Source organism: Pogona vitticeps, chromosome 5 (genome assembly GCF_051106095.1).
Source record: "Pogona vitticeps strain Pit_001003342236 chromosome 5, PviZW2.1, whole genome shotgun sequence".
NCBI classification, from domain to species: domain Eukaryota; kingdom Metazoa; phylum Chordata; class Lepidosauria; order Squamata; family Agamidae; genus Pogona; species Pogona vitticeps.
In genome coordinates this window covers 39,053,891-39,071,751 of record NC_135787.1, presented here as the reverse complement: position 1 = coordinate 39,071,751, position 17,861 = coordinate 39,053,891, and the positions used below count along the sequence as shown (strand labels likewise).

At 44.2% G+C, this 17,861-nt stretch overlaps 1 protein-coding gene across 5 annotated transcripts; it reads right to left on the bottom strand.

The window, feature by feature from the left end:
* Positions 1 to 44: 44 nt before the first annotated feature.
* Positions 45 to 13,939, bottom strand: NOCT (nocturnin). 5 transcript variants are annotated; one of them, XM_020783083.3, is made up of 3 exons: positions 13,280 to 13,939; positions 4,790 to 5,059; positions 45 to 1,079 (listed from the first exon to the last, which is right to left on the bottom strand). In XM_020783083.3, the coding sequence occupies exons 1-3, from the start codon at positions 13,503 to 13,505 to the stop codon at positions 244 to 246; spliced, it is 1,332 nt and encodes a 443-aa protein (XP_020638742.2). In that variant the 5' UTR covers positions 13,506 to 13,939; the 3' UTR covers positions 45 to 243. The 5 variants fall into 5 exon arrangements, with proteins under 5 accessions (XP_020638742.2, XP_020638744.1, XP_020638745.1 ...); XM_020783085.3 differs by having other exon boundaries at positions 13,517 to 13,764; XM_020783086.3 differs by lacking the exon at positions 13,280 to 13,939 and adding an exon at positions 6,784 to 7,894.
* Between the last annotated feature and the right edge of the window lie 3,922 nt (positions 13,940 to 17,861).

Here is a 17,861-nt window from a genome sequence, read left to right as displayed (position 1 = left end):
TCTAACCAAGTGACATAATTATAAAATATACTACAAACAAGAAGTTGGCATGAGATAATTTTTTACTAGGTGTTAATGACAAACATCTTTTGAGGTTACAGGTGAAAATAAATCATTAGTTCTCCATTCATAAATACCCCTTTTCCCCCAAAGTTTTCAGGGCCCCATTTTAAAAGGCCACTGGCTGCATAAACAGTACATTTTAAAAAATAATACGTGCACAACTCTCTAAACCACAACTAACTATAAAAGCCGGTCAGGGTCTTCATTAAAAGTGAAGTCACATACTAAAGACAGATGGTCTGAAGGGTAATTGAAGGATGGCAGTCTGTTCGGTCCAATTTGCTCCTCAGTCAGAAGATTGAGAGCAGCATTTACTTTTAAGGCATGTTGTGAATACCAGATATAGTCTAGTGTGTGCCGGCACTCTCCAGAGGGGCGGATCTTCCACGTGGTATATGGAGGCTCTGACAACCCATCACTGCTCAGGAGTTTATAAACACTGTTCAGATTCAGACTGGAGTTGGAGAACTCCTTGTACACTTCTTCAGTAGGCTCAGCATTGAAGTCGCCACAGACAATGAGAGGAATCTCTGCCTCTTGGGTGATCTGTTTTAGGTTCTCAAGAAGGTCAGCCCCTTGGGCAGATCGAAATCTCTCCCAGCCGTGGCGAGCTTTCAGATGAGTCACAGCAACACAGAAGAGTTTGCCAGTTTCATTACATTTCAGTATTTGAGCTATAGCCACTTGGTTGGTTTTGAGCTTCATGGCAGTCAACCTGATGTTGGTGCTGTTGATGAGAGTAAATCTGTCTTTAAGGAAGAAAAGGGCGCAGCCATCTGGTCCATTGTTACACTCAACATCTAAACAGGGAGACCATGGTTTTGGGAAGAAAGTACCTTGGTAACCCATTCTACTAAGTAATGGATGAAAGGTATCAAAGTAGTGGTCCACCTCCTGAAGGCACATAATATCTGGTTGATAGGCAAGGATTTCTTCTAAAATTAGACACTTCCTTTCTTCCCATTGTAGAGCTTCCTTAGGACACTGAATAAAGTTGTCCTTCCCTTCTCCAAGAGCTAGAATGAAAACAGATACCCACAGGGTTACTTCAGGAATGATGCAAGCTGAATATCAGAAAAAACTTCTTAACTATTAGAGCAGGACAACAATGGAATCAGTTATCTTGGGTGGTGGTGAGTGCTCCAATGCTGGAGGCATTCAAAATAAAACTGAACAATCATGTCAGATTTGCTTTGATTTGGATTCCTGCATTGAGCAGGGGATTGGACTTGATGGCCTTATAGGCCCCTTCCAATTCAGTTATTCTATGATTCAGTGATTTCCAATCCTAGTAAAACTTAATTGAATGAGTAGCCTGATATGCACCCAGTAGCTCTCTAGAAAAGACACATTTCACCTCATGGTAAAGTTAAATGTACTAAAGAGTCCAGATGCAAGTGACTAATTGAAAGCCTGCAGCTTGGAAAGGTTCCTTTTTGGGACTAAAACTCCCATTGGCCATGCTCCTTAGATATTATCTTGGGGGTTGTCTTTGAGTGTCCACAGGATTTCAGGTATGATACTTTGCTAATTGAACCCAGAATTTAATCTGGAATGTTTAGAGTTCCTCCCTAATTATGAAACCTCTTACCTTTCCCTGGTTTCTACAACAGGAGTGAGCACCCATGTTTCCTCCAAGGCTGCAAAAATCAAAACTACTACCTCATCTCAAATGGAGTGGTCTTTTAGACCAGATGGGCGGGGTGTAAATCAAATAAATAAATAAATAAATAAATAAATAAATAAATAAATAACAGGCATGTTTAGAAGTCCACTTCTAGTTGGGGTGGGGTAGACATTTATGGGTCTTTAAACATTGTGGGGAGGGGCTGTGACCTAGTCAAAAACTGGGGGGGGGGACTGGAATGGCAATATGCCTCTTTGGGGGTGGGGCTGGGGAAAATGAAGGTAAGTTTGATGCGATTTTGGATGGTTTCTGTGCCTGCACAGAACTGCTCACTGCTTGTTACCCAAACATTCTTGACAAACACTTGGATATACTACTCCCACAACCCCAAGAATTCAACTCTGTTAAATATAAAAAGATAAATTAAGCTATGACTTAAAATACAATCAAAAGATTAATACTTGAAAACAAAAAACATTAAAATTTCTGCTGAAATGGGGTTCAGTTATAATTGTTAAGAGCCTGCCTGAAGAGATGGGTCTTTAGCTTTTTTTGAAAGGATAAAAGGGAAGGGACCATCCTGATATCCCAAGGAAGAGCATTCCATAGCGTGGGAGCTGCCACAGAGAAGGCCCTCTCCTGTGTCCCTATCGGGACAGAGAGGAGGACCTCCTCTGCTGATCTTAATTGCCAAGAAGGTACATATAGGGAGATATGGTCTTTCAGGTAGCCTGGACCCAAGATGTATAGGGCTTTATAGGTAATGAGCAGCACTTTGAATTGGGCTCGGAAACAGACTGGTAGCCAGTATAGTTCTTGTAACAGGTGTGTTACAGTGGTGCCCCGCACAGCGAGGTTAATCCGTTCCGGATTAACCGTCGCTATGGGGAAACATCGCTATACGGAACGGAAAAACCCAATGGGGCCCAAAACTCACCGTTCTGTGGTGTTTCCCCATCCGGCCGCCATTTTCGCGCCCTCGGTAAGCGAAGGCAGGGCGCGAAAACGCTGTACGCGGCCATTTTGGGCGTCCGGCGGCCATTTTGGAACCGCCGATCAGCTGTTTTTAAAAAATCGCTATGCGAAAATCGGTAAGCGAAACACTTACCGATCGTCGCAAAGCAATTTTCGGCCATAGAAAGCATCGGTATGCGATCGCATTAGCAATCCCAAAAAACGGATCGCTATGCAAATTCGTTGTTAAACGGTGTGCTCGTTATGCGAGGCACCACTGTATATGCTCCCTCTAGCTGTCCCCAGTCAGTAGTCCGGCTGCAGAGTTTTGCACCTGCTGAAGTTTCTGAACGTCTTCCAAGGCAGTTCCACATAGAGTGTGTTAAGTAAAGTAAAGGTAAAGGTTCCCCTTGACAATTTGTCCAGTCATGTCTGACTCTAAGGGGTGGTGCTCATCTCCGTTTCCAACCCATAGAGCTAGTGTTTGTCCGAAAACAATCTTCCATGGTTACGTAGCCAGCGCGACTAGACACGGAACACCATTACCTTCAACCATGGTGGTACCTATTTATCTACGCGCATTTTGCATGCTTTCGAACTGCTAGGTTGGTGGGAGCTGGGATGTAAGTAAGGCATGTGTCACTGTAGCCAGATCTGACATCTCAAGCAACGCGCAGCTGGCGCACCAGCTTTAGCACTCCTGGCCACTACCGAGACCTGGACATCCAATCTTAGGGATGAATCCAGGATTACACCCAAGCTACGGACCTGAGTTTTCAGAGGGAGTGTAACCCCATCCAGCACAGGTAGTATCCCTATTCTCTCATCTGCCTTCTGACTAACCAGGCGCACCCCTGTCTTCTCTGGATTAAGTTTCACTTTGTTTGCCCTCATCCAGCCCATTACTGATGCCAAGCACTGGTTTAGAGTCAAGACAGCTTCCCTGGAATTAGGTGGAAAGGAGAGAGAGATGGGTGTCATCTGCATACTGGTGGCACTGAACCCCAAAACTCTGGACAGCCTCTCCCAGCGGTTTCATGTAGATGTTAAAAAGCATGGGTGACAAAGCACAACCCTGAGGACAAAACAGAATGGCTGGTCAATGGCCAGGGTGTTAAGCAGGAATCACCCAGCACCATCTTCTAAGTACTCCCCTCCAGGAAGGACTGGAGCCACTGTAAAACTGTGCCTCTGAGTCCCATCCCAGAAGGATACCATGGTTAATAGTATCAAAAGCCACTGAGAGATCCAGCAGAACCAACAGGGACACACTCCCCCTCTCCAAATCCCGGTGTAGGTCATCCACCAAGGCGACCAAAGCTGTCTCTGTCCCATAACCAGGCCTGAAACCAGATTGAAATGGGCCTAAATAATCCAATTCCTCCAGGAATCCCTGGAGCTGAGAAACCACTACATGCTCCAGTACCTTGCCCAGGAATGGGATGTTTGAGACTGGCCAGTAGTTATCCAGTACACTGGGATCCAGGGAGGGCTTCTTCAATAGTGGCCTTATTACTGCCTCCTTTAAGCAAGCAGGGGTCCTACCCTGCTGCAAGGAGGCATTTAGTACTCCCCATACCCAATTGGCTGTTCCTCTTCTGCTGCTTTTATGAGCCAAGAAGGGCAAGGGTCCAGCACACATGAGGTGGCTTTCACCTCTCCAAGAATCTTGCCCACATCATGAAGCTGCACCAACTGAAAAGTATCCATTAAAACAGAACAAGCCTGGGCCAAAGTTACATCCACTGGGTCTGTATCAATTACAGCATCCAAGTCAGATGCATTGATTATGCATTGATTATCCCTTTGCTCCTTCATTTTAACTATTTAGAAGACACAGCAAGAAGAAAACACTTAAAATGTATACAATGGCAGCTTCTCAGCTGACGGAAGATCCTTGTTGCTGGATGGGAATTTTTAGTAACTTTCCTTCCCTGTATATCCCAGTATAATCATCCAGGCTCTGAAAGAGGAGGAATGATGGGAAGAGAATTGGGAATTTTCCAAATGCCTCTCTCCCTATTTTTTAGTGGACACTGTGGGTCAGCAGAATGACCATCATTGGATACAATTTACAGAATTCAGAGTTGATACTACAGTGGCTTGATGACCATTTCCCAATTAGCATCTTGGCAAGGCTCATACCTTGGGCAAGTATGTTCCACTGCATGACTCTGATGGATCGGTGGCTTGCAGCAAAATTGGTCCTCAGGTCAACAAAATCTCTCTGGAGTCGGGCAGGACGTTTCTGAAGAACAATCTGGCATTCTTCAAGCAGATCCTTAGGATCTATAGGATCCAAAAGGTCAGGATTGGTCTGCTCCAGATACTCTTGATGTTTGGAAGAAGCACCACTGCTTAAAGTCTTTGCAAGCGCGCTATACAGCCTGCTTGTACTGTTGCCCATGGGATACACTGCAAAAGAGGTAAAGAAAAACATTCAGCATCTGATCCAAGTATGAGAAATCCCCTTTCCTATGCAGCTTGGACAGGATGAGGCCATTGGCCATGTTAGCTGCAAGACTCTGAAAGCAACAACAACAACAACAACAACAACAACAAATCACCAAATGTGGCTCTAAACTCACCCAGCCCTTATAATTAAGGATATAATCTGCTTGGTTTTGAAGCCACACTGGAAGGAACTCAGAATGGGCAAAGGGGGGGGGGGAGCAGATAATGGGAAGGACTGTAATTATCAACCAATCAGCCAGCTGTCATTTAGCTGTGTGATTGACAATTTGTGCAGAGTACATATTGTCCAAGGTTTCTGCATGCTTGGATTTGATATAAATTAATGCACATTTTTACTGGTTCCCCACAAGGGTAAATGTCTCTTGAACTAGAAACCATCAGTCTATGAATAGAGAAATCAATACTCATTCCTAAAGGGATATATGCAGATAAAGTACAGGTCCCATTTCTTTGTCATGAAGGCTATGTGCAATTTTCCTCTTAAATCTTCTAGATGAAGGCTCCCTCTGGTATGGAATGTCACTTACCAATACTTAACAACTTTTGGCACAAGAGCATTCCATGATGAAAGCTTCTGTGACGAATCAGTTTAAGGCACATAGGACCCGACTAGTGGCGAGGACAGCAGCTTTCTTCCACTTGTCTGTTAAGCCTTTCATTTTGACTCAAATCCCAAGGTGACTGAGTCCATGCCAGACATTTTCCACCAGACTATACCATGAAACTTCATGCCAATAATAGCAGCGACTAAAAAACGACAGAATAAACCAAACAGGGCTGCTTCTCATTGCACAGTCTGGCTTCTTATGTAATCTCCCACATCTGCCAAGTGACACAAACGTCACAGTTTACTTCCCACTATCGAAGGAAGGCCAAAGCGGTCACGAACGTCCTGTCCGTTTGTGTACCCCTGGCATTTTGCAAAGAAGAGGCCACGGCAGCAGCACCTGTTGCCTTTTACCCATTAAAGGCAACCAAGGGAAATATTTCTGTATGATCTTAAATAAAAAAATTGGCTCACAAGCTATTATTGCTACAGATCTCTGAAATGCTGTGTGGAATGGCGGAAGCTTTGACTGTGCAAATTATTAAGAGCAGGTCTGAGCCTGTGGTTTACTTTGTCCTCTGAAAACAGGCAGTACTGCTTCCGATTTCTCAACAATTTCATTTTCCCAGCAAATGCAGAACGTGCCATGACTGCTAAAGATTCACCTACTTTGTCAAAAAAAAGCTCTCACTGCCCTAGAGGTTGTACGGAACAGTCTGTGGGGTACTGTTTAATTAGCCTCCTGCAGGCTGCTAAGTGCTGCCTTTAACACATTGAGCACCGCTATTACAGTTAAGTATGTACAGTACTCTGTTCACTTGCCAAGCTGGCTGGGGTGGTTACATTTTCGTACAAAGACAAATTTATTTCTGATAGTTTCCAAGTGTCAAACATACAAACAATGTCCAAATAGCAGCACATTTTGAATTAAATCCCACAAGGTTTTTAAGGCTTTAAAAGCACAACAATCCCACCCTCTTTAAAAATGTCCACAACCTGCTCATTCAAAACCTTGCTTTCCACCGCACCAGGAGATGACTCTCCTTTGTAACTCTTATTTCTGCCCAACTGTTAAGATGGTACAGGTTAAAATCTGTATGAAAATGAATCATCATACCTCATCTGTACAAACTCAAATAAGTTTCCAGGACTGTTAAGCTTCCGTCTATTCCACGAAGTCGGCTTTGCAGTATACCAAGTAAAAAACCCAGAGCACTGAACGAAGACATTTCATCTAGAATACACACCTGATAAACTGGATGAGTGCATCCGCGTGAGCAGTAAACAAGTATAATGGTGAATCTCATACAGAACTGCCAGCTTCCAATGTCATGTGAGCATTTTATTCTAGTTACATTAGCTCACTGGTGACACCTATTGGGCTTGTGTGGAACCTTTACAAATGGAAGAGTCTTTTAAAAAAAATTCCCAGTCATAATTAGCTAGCAGCTCTAGAAAATTCTAACATTGAATCTGCTCATGTACAATAAGCCAGGATGCCCTCACACATTACTATGAGCGAGAAAGATCTTCAACTCATTGTAGATCACAAGCTGAATATCACCAACAGTGCGATGTGCTAAAAAAAAAATTGCAAATGCTATTTTAGGCTGCATTAATAGATGTGGTGCCGCTGCGGGCTAAACCGCAGAAGCCTGTGCTGCAGGGTCAGAGGACCAGCAGTCACAAGATCGAATCCACATGACGGAGTGAGCTCCCGTCGCTTTGTCCCAGCTCCTCGCCAACCTAGCAGTTCGAAAGCATGCAAATGCGAGTAGATAAATAGGTACCGCCTTGGTGGGAAGGTAAAATGGTGTTCCCTAGTCACACTGGCTACGTGACAACGGAAACTGTCTTCGGACAAGCGCTGGCTCTACGGCTTGAAAAATGGGATGAGCACCACCCCCTAGAGTCAAACACGACTGGACAAAAAAAATTGTCAAGGGGAACCTTTACCTTTTAATAGAAGTATAATCTCCACATCCCATGAGGTACTAGTTCCCCTTTATTCAACACTGGTTTGGCCTCATCTTGAGTAGTGTGATCATTTCTGGACACCACATTTCAAGAAGGATGCTGACAAACTGGAGTACAGAGGAGGGCAACAAGGAGGATCAGGGGGCTGGAAACCAAGCCTTCTGAGCAATGACTGAAAGTATTGGGCATGTTTAGCCTTGAGAAAAGAAGGCAGAGGAATAATATGATAACATTTTTCAAATACTTGAAAGGCTGTCATACAGAGAAGGGGCAGGATCTGTTCTCGATCATCCCAGAGTGCAGGACACACAACAATGGGCTCAAATTACAGGAAGCCAGATTTTGGTTGAATAACAGGAAAAACTCCCTAACTGTTAGAGCAATATGGCAATGGAACCAATTGCCTCTAGAGGTGGTGAGTGTTCCAACAATGGATACATTCAAGAGAAATTTAGACAACCACCTGGCCGATATTCTTTGATTTGTATTCCTGCACTGAACAGGGCATTGGACCCGATGGCCTTATAGGACCCCTTCCAACTTCATGATTCTATTATTAAAGCAATTCCATGCCTTATATAGTAGACCTTGGAAAAAATATTTTTTTCCGACTACAATTCCTACAATCTTCAGGCAATATGGGATTCTGGAAGCTATTGTCCAGGAATGTAACATTTCTAAGCTCTGATGTTAAAATGTAGATGTTGATGGATTTATTGTACTGTACTTTTTAAAAGCTGGCTTCACCCATCCCTTACTCCAGAAGCTGAATGCTGGCCCACTGGGAGAGAACAGACACAGGCTTCAGTTTGTTGCTGCCCCCTTTGACAAATACACTTCTGCTCACTCATTGTGAGTCCCCGAAAACCGAAAAAATCTAACTTTTATATTGACACAAATTCTTATCCAAATGCCTGAACAAACTACGCTACCACCTGGCCTGCTTTGCCACCTTAATTGCTTCCATGAATAAGGAGAGATTCTCTCATAAACATCCTTCTAGCCAAATTCTTAGGAGGTCATCATATCCAAACTGATATGGCAATTGTACACAAGGCAGAGTAGAAAGTAAGATTTAAGCAATACACCCACCACTGGCATGTGTACTTTGGATGAACATGCTTGTTTCAAGTTATCTTCAAACTTTCCAGAGAGTGTGATCTACCTTTGAGCAGACTGGGAACATATTTCTAACTTGTTTACACTGTGGGTCTCTCCTTTTACTTCTCCCTCCCTGCCCCCACCACATTCCTTTCCTTTCCCTAAAAGGAACTAGTGAAGAAATACTGAACCAAACCGAACTAAGGCAAGGAATGCCCTGGTACAACCGGATTTAGATGAGTATGAAATCTTTTTTTTTTTTTAAACCACATCCTACCTTTTCTCCAATGACCTGAAAAAACTGTAGATGTCTCTTTACCATTTTAAAATACTATTTTACCACAATGACCCTGTAAGGTAATCTGAGAGAAGGTAACTAGTCCAAGGTCACCTGCCCAGTGAGTTTCACGGCTGAATAGGGATTCGATCTCAAGACTCACAAGACTTTGCCTGATATTTCAATCAGTACACCTGGTTGGCTCTAGATGGGTAGAATATCCCTATGGCAGCCCTAATCTGAATTACTGAAGGCCAGTAATGGCAAACTGCCTTTATTCAAGAGCAAGGAAATTGATGGATTAATTTAGACAGCTTATCAAGCATCCCGACAACTGAATACTCCATTTATGTCGTAACACAATTCAGATCCATCCTTGATTAACAGAAATCCAGGTTTCCCTTATTGCACAATGCAGTGGTGCATCTGCCAATCAAGCAGGTCCAGTATTCATGGCAATGCTATATATAGGAAGCCAACTGAGCATTAAAACCTGGTGCAAAACCATTCTTTTTCCTTTGTAAAAACACACAAGCCATCATTGCCTTTGTTATCTGAGGCACTGTACCAACACGTGGATACAAAACAGATCTAGAGAAAGGCTAGGGATACAATTTCCTTACCATGAATTAAAAAATGTATTCCAGGATACAAATGTATCTGAGACACAACTGACACAGCCTATGGAGATAAGTAATTGCGATGCAAAACTGTTTCAGCTTGTTTGCAATTTTGAAGTGAACCTGAACAGCACTAAATAATACACTTTGGAGAAGGGGAGGATAGACTGAACCACAAATAAACCAAGAAGAAAAGGACACCAGAAAAGCTGAAGCCCACTTAACACATACATATTGCATGGTCATTTTAATCTGTGATTCCCCGTCACCACCCTTCTCTGCAGTGTTTGGAATCAATATTTGCAATATTGACCTTTATTGGCCGAATGGGTTCTCAAAACCATCAGCAAGCATCCAATTGCATGCACAGGTGTTCCTTCCCTTCTCCCCACCTCAAGATCTTCATGCGCAACCAAGTTACTGTGTCATGTCTGCATTGCCCTGAGCTGATCTTGCAATATCCTATATTTTTTTCCTGAGCTGAGGTAACTGCATAGCTTGCAATTAATTCTGCTTTCTGCACTGCACAGCAGGCCAGTGTCCTAGCCGGTCAGATAAAACTTCTGGGGCTCCACTGAAACAAAGAATCTAATGTAGTATCCTATCCCCAATAAGTACAGCACAGCTTTCTTTCTAAGAACATAAAACCAGCTCACCTCCTAATAGCTGAAAGGCAGACACCCTATGGGAACCTTTGCAGTCCTAGCCTTTTATCAACTTACTCCATAAGAAAGATGCTTTGCTCCACCTTAAAGAGCTGTAGCCTCGGGCAGAGGTTCACAGTGTTCAGTCTTCCAGCTGTGTTGGACTCTAGTCCCATAATGCTCCAGCTAGCAATGGCTGGGGGATCATGGGAGTGGCAGCCCAACACAACGGGAAGATGACAGGTTGGGAACTGGTGTGTGTATCTTTTTTCACACATTCTGCTGCCTCTTCATCAAACAGGCTTTTAAGAATTGTACTGTTACGACTTTACACTTGGCTTGTCAGAGCCATCAAGGTGTTGTAATGGTTGGGGAGAGTAGGTGGGTGGGGTGAGATCCCTGCAGAGCCTCAGAAATGAAGTATGAAAGTCTACCAGCTTCTTCTGTCCAGCATGGTGCAGAGTGCGGCTGCCTCCAACAGGTCTGACAAGTTGCTGAGTCATCACACTGTAATTTACAGCAGGTTACTCATTCATACTTATGCAACAGACCGTCAATCGAAGACTGCTGATACCTGCAGAATCCATCCACAGAATCTGCAAGAATTCATCCACTCTAGCAACTGACAGAGTCACTTCACACACTGTAGGTTAAACAGCATATTTACTCAGGCATAAAGCCAGTGAGCTGAACAGGGCTTACTCCCTAAAAAGCATGCAGTGGATTCTCAGGCATCACCACAGAGAATGTGATTTGGAAATCAATAACCCACACAATCCCCAGCTTTAAAATGTTTAATTGGTCTTCCTGACCTGTGCTACTCAAAGCCTGAAAGTGTTGTCTCAGCACATAGTGCTTCAGCAAGACAGAAGTTCCAAGGATGGACAAACAGGGGACCACGACCAGGGTCCCTGAATCCACAGATCTCACATGCCATAATTAATCCAAAGTCAATCAAATTCACTGCAACAGAACAATGCAGTCATCAAAACATGCCAGATTCACAGCTCTAAGAAAAAGTGGTTATTTTCAGGATCTTACTTCTTGTGGCTTCACTTCTTGGAACAGAGATGTGAGAAAGTGGTATTGAACACTTAGTTGGGATTACGTCCAAATAATATCACTGTACAGAAATTCATAACATCACAGTGCTGGGCCATGGGTCTAAACCAGTGGTTTCCAACCTTGGGACTCCAGATGTTATTGGATTAAAATTCCCACAAGCCTTCACCATTAGCTGTGCTGGCCAGGGTTTCTGGGAGTTGTAGTTCAAGAACATCTGGGGACCCAAGGTTGGGAACCACTGGTCTAAACAGATTGTGTTGCTGTCTTTACTGTCTCTTATCTCTCCCCCCCCCCCCCCCCGGGAATTTTACTGCACCAAGAAAAGAGCAATTTGAATGAGGATATCACTATGGCAGATAGTGAGAACATTTTCATTTTCTTCCTCCACAGATCCCCATACAGATGGCTCTTTCTACACTGGGACAAGGCAGGGAAAGAAGATTATACCCTCCAACAAGAGTTTGCTGGTATGTGTGTACCTGGAGTACTGATCCCAAACCATTAAGGTGACATCAAACATAGCCCCCATTCTGAAAAGGCTGCGCACCAGGAGGGGAAAAATTATTTTTTTATTTATTGGATTTCCTACTTGCTTGTTTTATTTTAAAAAATGATGATGATGAGCTTGAAGTTCAAATGTCACTTGTCTCTCTCCTACCCCTTTTGTGGTTTCACAATGAGGAACTTACATTTCCCAAGACCAGTCTCCAATATTGGTCAGGCACAGCTCCTTCCTTATCTTCTTTATATGGCATACCAGGAAGTGGACCTGGATAGCTTCTGTCTGCAAAGCATGTTCTCTAACACTGAGCTGTGATCAAGGCCTCATAACAATACGATGATATACAGTCATCGCGTAAGTAATTTATAATGGAGACAGATAAAGGCAAGAGATAAGAAGTACATTTGAGATACAAGTCTTGAACCATGGACTCCAAAGACATTCCAGTGGATATGGACAGGATTCTTCTGCAGCTAAGATTACAAGGCAGATGCTTCAGCCCTTTTCTCTTACGTGATTCAGGGAAAAGTGAAAAAGATTCCTAAGAACAATTTGTTCCCTTGCTATTTGTGCTGCAATGAGGGTGAGCAACTGCAGGCAAGAAGCCTTCACTACTAATAGCTTCTCATTTCTGAGTCAGACTTTAGAAGGATGGAATAATAAAGTATTCCAAATTTAAGATTTTCAAAAGATAAGTTTCTACATATATATACTGAGGCTGTTAACACGCACACACACTCACACAATCAACTCTGTGAGATTTACTTCTGAGTAGATATATGTCAAACTGCATCTTAGCAGTTATTTTAAATACATTTTTGGCTTTTCGAATTTTCAAGGGGCAGAAATTCATCTAACCAACTGTAGTCTGCCAGGAATGACTACAGTGGGAATATTATTGATACTCACTTAACCCAACACATCCCAGTCCATATCAGGGTGCTATACAGTAAAGGCTGCCAAACTAGATCAGTGATTTCTTCCTGATTTTCAAAGCACGTGATATCTTTTTGGTGAAACAAATCGACCAAGGACAAATACAGTAATAAGAACTATTAAGTCTTTACAGGAGCATTGTGTAATGATTTCCCTTAAGCCTTATAAAATAGGAATTCATAAACACCAAATCTGAAAACAACAGTGGATGATACGTTTATTTAGACCTCTAAAATAGCTTTCGACTCCACAGGCTGGGCATTTTCTTAACTGACAATTCATATCTATTCATTTAACATAGTTTTAGCCGGCCTTTCTCCTTAAAAAAGCCTCAAGGCGGTTTATATAACTGAAAGACTTTGACATTTCCCCGCTCTAACAATAATCCACCACTCCCCTTTCTGGGCGAGAGTGAAGGGTTTCAATTAGAACGCCCGAACTTGAACGTTCCATCCGCGGAACGCTCGCTCCCCAGGGTTCCAAGCACTCACCTGGTGGCGAACTCGCCGCACCTGAGCTTGCTGCGGGAGAACAGCCGCAGCGAGTAGGGAGGCCGGCGGCAGTCGAGGCGGAGGAGGCCAGGAGGGCTGGCGGGGAGAGGGCTCTCTTCACCGAACCAGGGGACCGGAGCAGCCGGGTCGAGGACGTGGCGGAACAAGGCGGGCAGCAGAGGTTAGCGAGGGCCGAACACAGGGACCTAGCGGGACTCTGATACATAATAACGCTACCTGCGGCAAGCCGGGAAGAAGACAACTGGAAGGTGCCGGGCAAGGGGGAGAAGCCGCCTGAGCCAATGGAAGCCGGCCTACTCTGCACCTGCTACACCGGCGGCTGTCTGCCTTTCCGAGCCAGAGTAAACGCTCCTTTGGGAGAAGAAAGAGCCGGAGGTACCCGTTTGAAAGGGAATCCCAGGAGAATAATCGCCGCTCCCGCCTCTCCTTAATACGCTAATCGCCGCTGCCGGAGGTCCAGTCCCTTGAAACGGAGCACACACCTCCAGCCGGCACTGACGCCATCGGCAGCTACCAAGTGCAAGCGGGGGGGGGGGAAGAAGGAAGGGCCCGGGAGCTAAGGCGCTTTCCTCCCTCCAGTTTTTCACACAAAGGATACATGTAGAAGAAAGCTTGCGTATCAAGGGCCGCGCAGACACGTGGCCCTTCCTCTGGAGAAGGAAAGCAGGAGAAGCAGATTTGGGGTTGAATGCTGGCTCACGCTCCCCCTGCTTTCCAGAGGACGTGGTACATTCCAATTTTGTTCTGAACCTAAGGGTTCCCAAAAAGCCCTCTCCCTGACGTCACAACGAACGCGGTCTCTTAGTGTGGGGGCGTTGCCGGGAACCACCTCTTTCTGGAGTACACTGGCTGGGTCTTGCCCTTTCCGTCTAGTTCATGTCTCGCTTCAAAGCGAGGCCGGAAAAGGCATCTGACCACCCAGCCAGACGAGTTAAAAGTTTATGAGGATTCTTTCGATCAGACCAAAAATGGTCTGCTTCTGCTACTTATTGAGGCGAGACAGATTCTTGCCTGCAGGGCAGAGCTTGGAAAAACTCGTGCTGGGTAGGGAGTTCTGGGACCTGCCCTTCAAAAAAGTATTCTTTCTAAGATCTGTTGCTGTGCCGGCTGAATATTCTGGCGTGTCTGTACCTTTCTAGCGTAAACATGCCACCTATACATTTGTTATTTCTCATCTGGGAATTGTTTTTTCATAGAATCAGAGATTTGTAGAGTGCACCCCCTGACCCCTGACACAGCAGGAAATCCACAGCTAAAGCATAGAGTGATGGACTAGGATTCTAGAAACCAGGGTTTGAATTCCCACTTTGCCATGGAAACTCAGAGAGGGAGTGGGACTGGTTAAACAGTGGAGTACAGTGGTGCCTCAACTTACAAACTTAATTGGTTCCAGAACTCCGGTCGTAACTCAAAGTGGTCAGAAGTCGAAGCACCATTTCTCACTGAAATGCAATTAATCCATTCTGACCGAAGAAAAAAAATCACCAAAAAACCCAACCCCCCAAAAAAACCACACCCCAACACTGCAAGACCCATTGGAAACGCGATTAATCCGTTCTGGCCTAAGGGGGGGAAAGGGGAAAAGCAAACAAACTGTGCAAGACCCTTCGGAAATGCAAAAAAAGCAAAGCAGAAAGCAAGCAAACCATACAAGACCCATTGGAAGTGGGAACACCCCAAAAAACAAACAAACCCTGCAAGACCCAGCACAGCATAGAAACATAATCCCACCACCCAGCCCAAAACCACGCTGCAAAACCCACCCAGAACAGTTTTTAAAAGGTAGAAAGCAGCACCTTACCTTCCCAGGCACTCTGAAGCCTCCTTGGACCGCACACTCTCTAACCGCTGGGGAGAAAGAGCTACAAAGAAGCAGTCTCTTCGCCTACCAGAAGTTGGCAATTTGAATTTCTGCCTTTTTCCCCTGCCTTTTTCTGGTTGTCACTCAAAGCTCCGGCCGCAAGTCGAAGCAAAATTATGCGCTCAGAGCTGGTTGTAACTTGAAATGGTCTTATGTCAGGATGTTCATAAGTTGAGGCACCACTGTATTTCACTTTCCTGGCAAGCCCTGTTAGCGTCACTATAGCAACAATATCATCATCTACTGGTGAGCCACTACTCTGGGCAGTTTACAAAACCCAAGAACACCAAACCTCCACCCTCGAAACAAGACAATCCCAACACCCATTTGAAAAGCAAGAAAATAACATGGGTAGAATCATTGTGATCTGAACACTGGTTATTTGCATTTGCTGATTACCAGATGTTACTCTGTTTTTTCTACAGAACTCTGTATGAACAGTATCTTTGTTTATCAAATCTTTTGTCTGTTGAAATAAAGTGTTCCAAATGTATGTAACTAACCACAAGCTAGAACGGCAATCAGGTACCTCATCATTCACTTTATTAAGTGCTTATTCAGTTTAACTCTCTGGCACTTATTAATAAATTACGAGGTTTAAAAGTGCTTCTTGTTCACTGCACAGTCATATTTTTAAATTGCTAAAAAGACACAAGAACAGATGTAGTCCACACCATGTTTTTTCAAAAGTTAATTGAAAGATTCAAGTGGGATTTGCAAAGCAATCTTAACTCAAGTATGTTCTAGTTATAGAGAGTTAAGTCTAGAGCTGTAACTAGCGATTTTGAGGCTTGGGACTTCACTTGATTAGACATCCTTCAGTCTCGAGAGACTATGGTAACATGCTCTGAACAGAGGACTTCGAACAGCACCTAGTGTGGCTGAGAAGGCCAATTTGAGACTGAGAATCCCTTTCACACTGAAGATAAACACAATCTGTCCCCTGTCGAGCTCCCTGATTTTGCTGGTTTCGGGACTGCCTCTTTGCCTCGGCCTGCTGAACAAATGTCTCATCAAAATGGGAGAGGGCATGATGCACTGTCTGCCTCCAGGCTGAACACTCAGATGTCAAAGTTTCCCATCTGTTGAGGTCCATTCCTCAAGCCTTCAGATCCCACTTGCACATAATCCTAGTATCACAGCTGTGGTCTCCCTCTGGGGTGATTTCCCTGCACTAATTCTCCATACAGGAGATCTTTTGTTATCCAACCATCAGCCATTCTCACGACATGCCCAAGCCAACGTAGATGTTGCTGGTTCACTAATGTATACATGCTAAACATTCCAGCTTTTTCTAGGACTACTCTATTTGGAACTTTGTCCTGCCACGTGATACCAAAAATGCATAGGAGACAACACATATGGAACACGTTCATCTTCCTCTCCTACCATGCACATAGGGTCCAGGACTTACTGCAGTACAGGAGTCCAGTACTCAGGACACAGGCTCTATAGACCTGGATCTTGGTATATGCTGTCAGCTTCTTATTAAGCCATACTGTCTTTGTGAGTCTAGAGAACACGGTAGCTGCTTTGCCAATGCCTTTATCCAGCTCGACATCTAGGGAGAGAGTGTCAGAGATCATTGAGCCAAGGTACACAAAATCATGAACAACCTCCAATTCTTGTGTAGAGATGTTAATAGAGGGAGATGAGTCCATGCCCTGGCCATGACTTTTTTTTCAGGCTGATTGTTAATCCAAAGTCTCGGCAGGCCTTGCTAAAACGATTCATGAGTTGTTGGAGGTCTTCACCAGTATGGGCAACAACAGCTGCATCATTGGCGAAGAGGAAGTCCCACATGCATTTCAGCTGGACTTTGGTCTTTGCTTTCAATCTAGAGAGATTAAAGTCCGGAGATAGACACCTTCTGTTGCAATTCCAAAGGCATGCTTCAGCATGACAGCAAAAAAGGATCCCAAACAGGGTCGTTGCGAGGACACAGCCCTATTTCATTCCACTTCGAATGACAAAGGGATCTGATGCTGAGCCATTAGAAACTACAATGCCCTCCATTTCCTCATGAAAAAAACCTGACAATGTTAAGGAGTCAAGGTGGACATCCAATCTTGGGAAGTATTTTAAAATACATGATAAATAGGGGACAGATTGTATCTAAGGCTTCCACCCCCGTGAGGGATTTTCCATATCCACACGTATGGCCTCCCCGACCCCTCTCTCAAACCACGTATCTTCTCAGTCCAAAATGAGTACATCTTGGTCATCGAATGAGTGCCTTCAAATGAAGGAACACTGCTGATTGTGGTCCTGCGCCATTGCCCCTCCTGTGCTGGGCTATTCTCCTGTTTAGTGACTGTCTGGTTTCTCCAATGTAGAGCTTCAAACACTCCTGTTTGCATTGGACTGCATATACTATATTGTTCCTGTTGTGTTTTGGTGTCTGGTCTTTTGGGTGGATGAGCCTTAGTGTGTTTGTAGGTTTGAAGTGCACAGGTATGTGGTGTTTACCAAAACCCCTTTTGAGATTTTCAGACACATCTGTCAGAAAGATTAGGACCACACACACCAGAAACTACCATTAATGACCCATGACAATGGATGGAGAAGGACTGCAGAAGTAGGATTATCCCTCACCCCCAGTCCTTTGTCTTTCTAAGAAGTCTGTTCAGACATGGGGGAAGAGAAACCAACATAGAGGATATAACATGGATCTCCTACCAACTCTCCTCAGACTGAAGA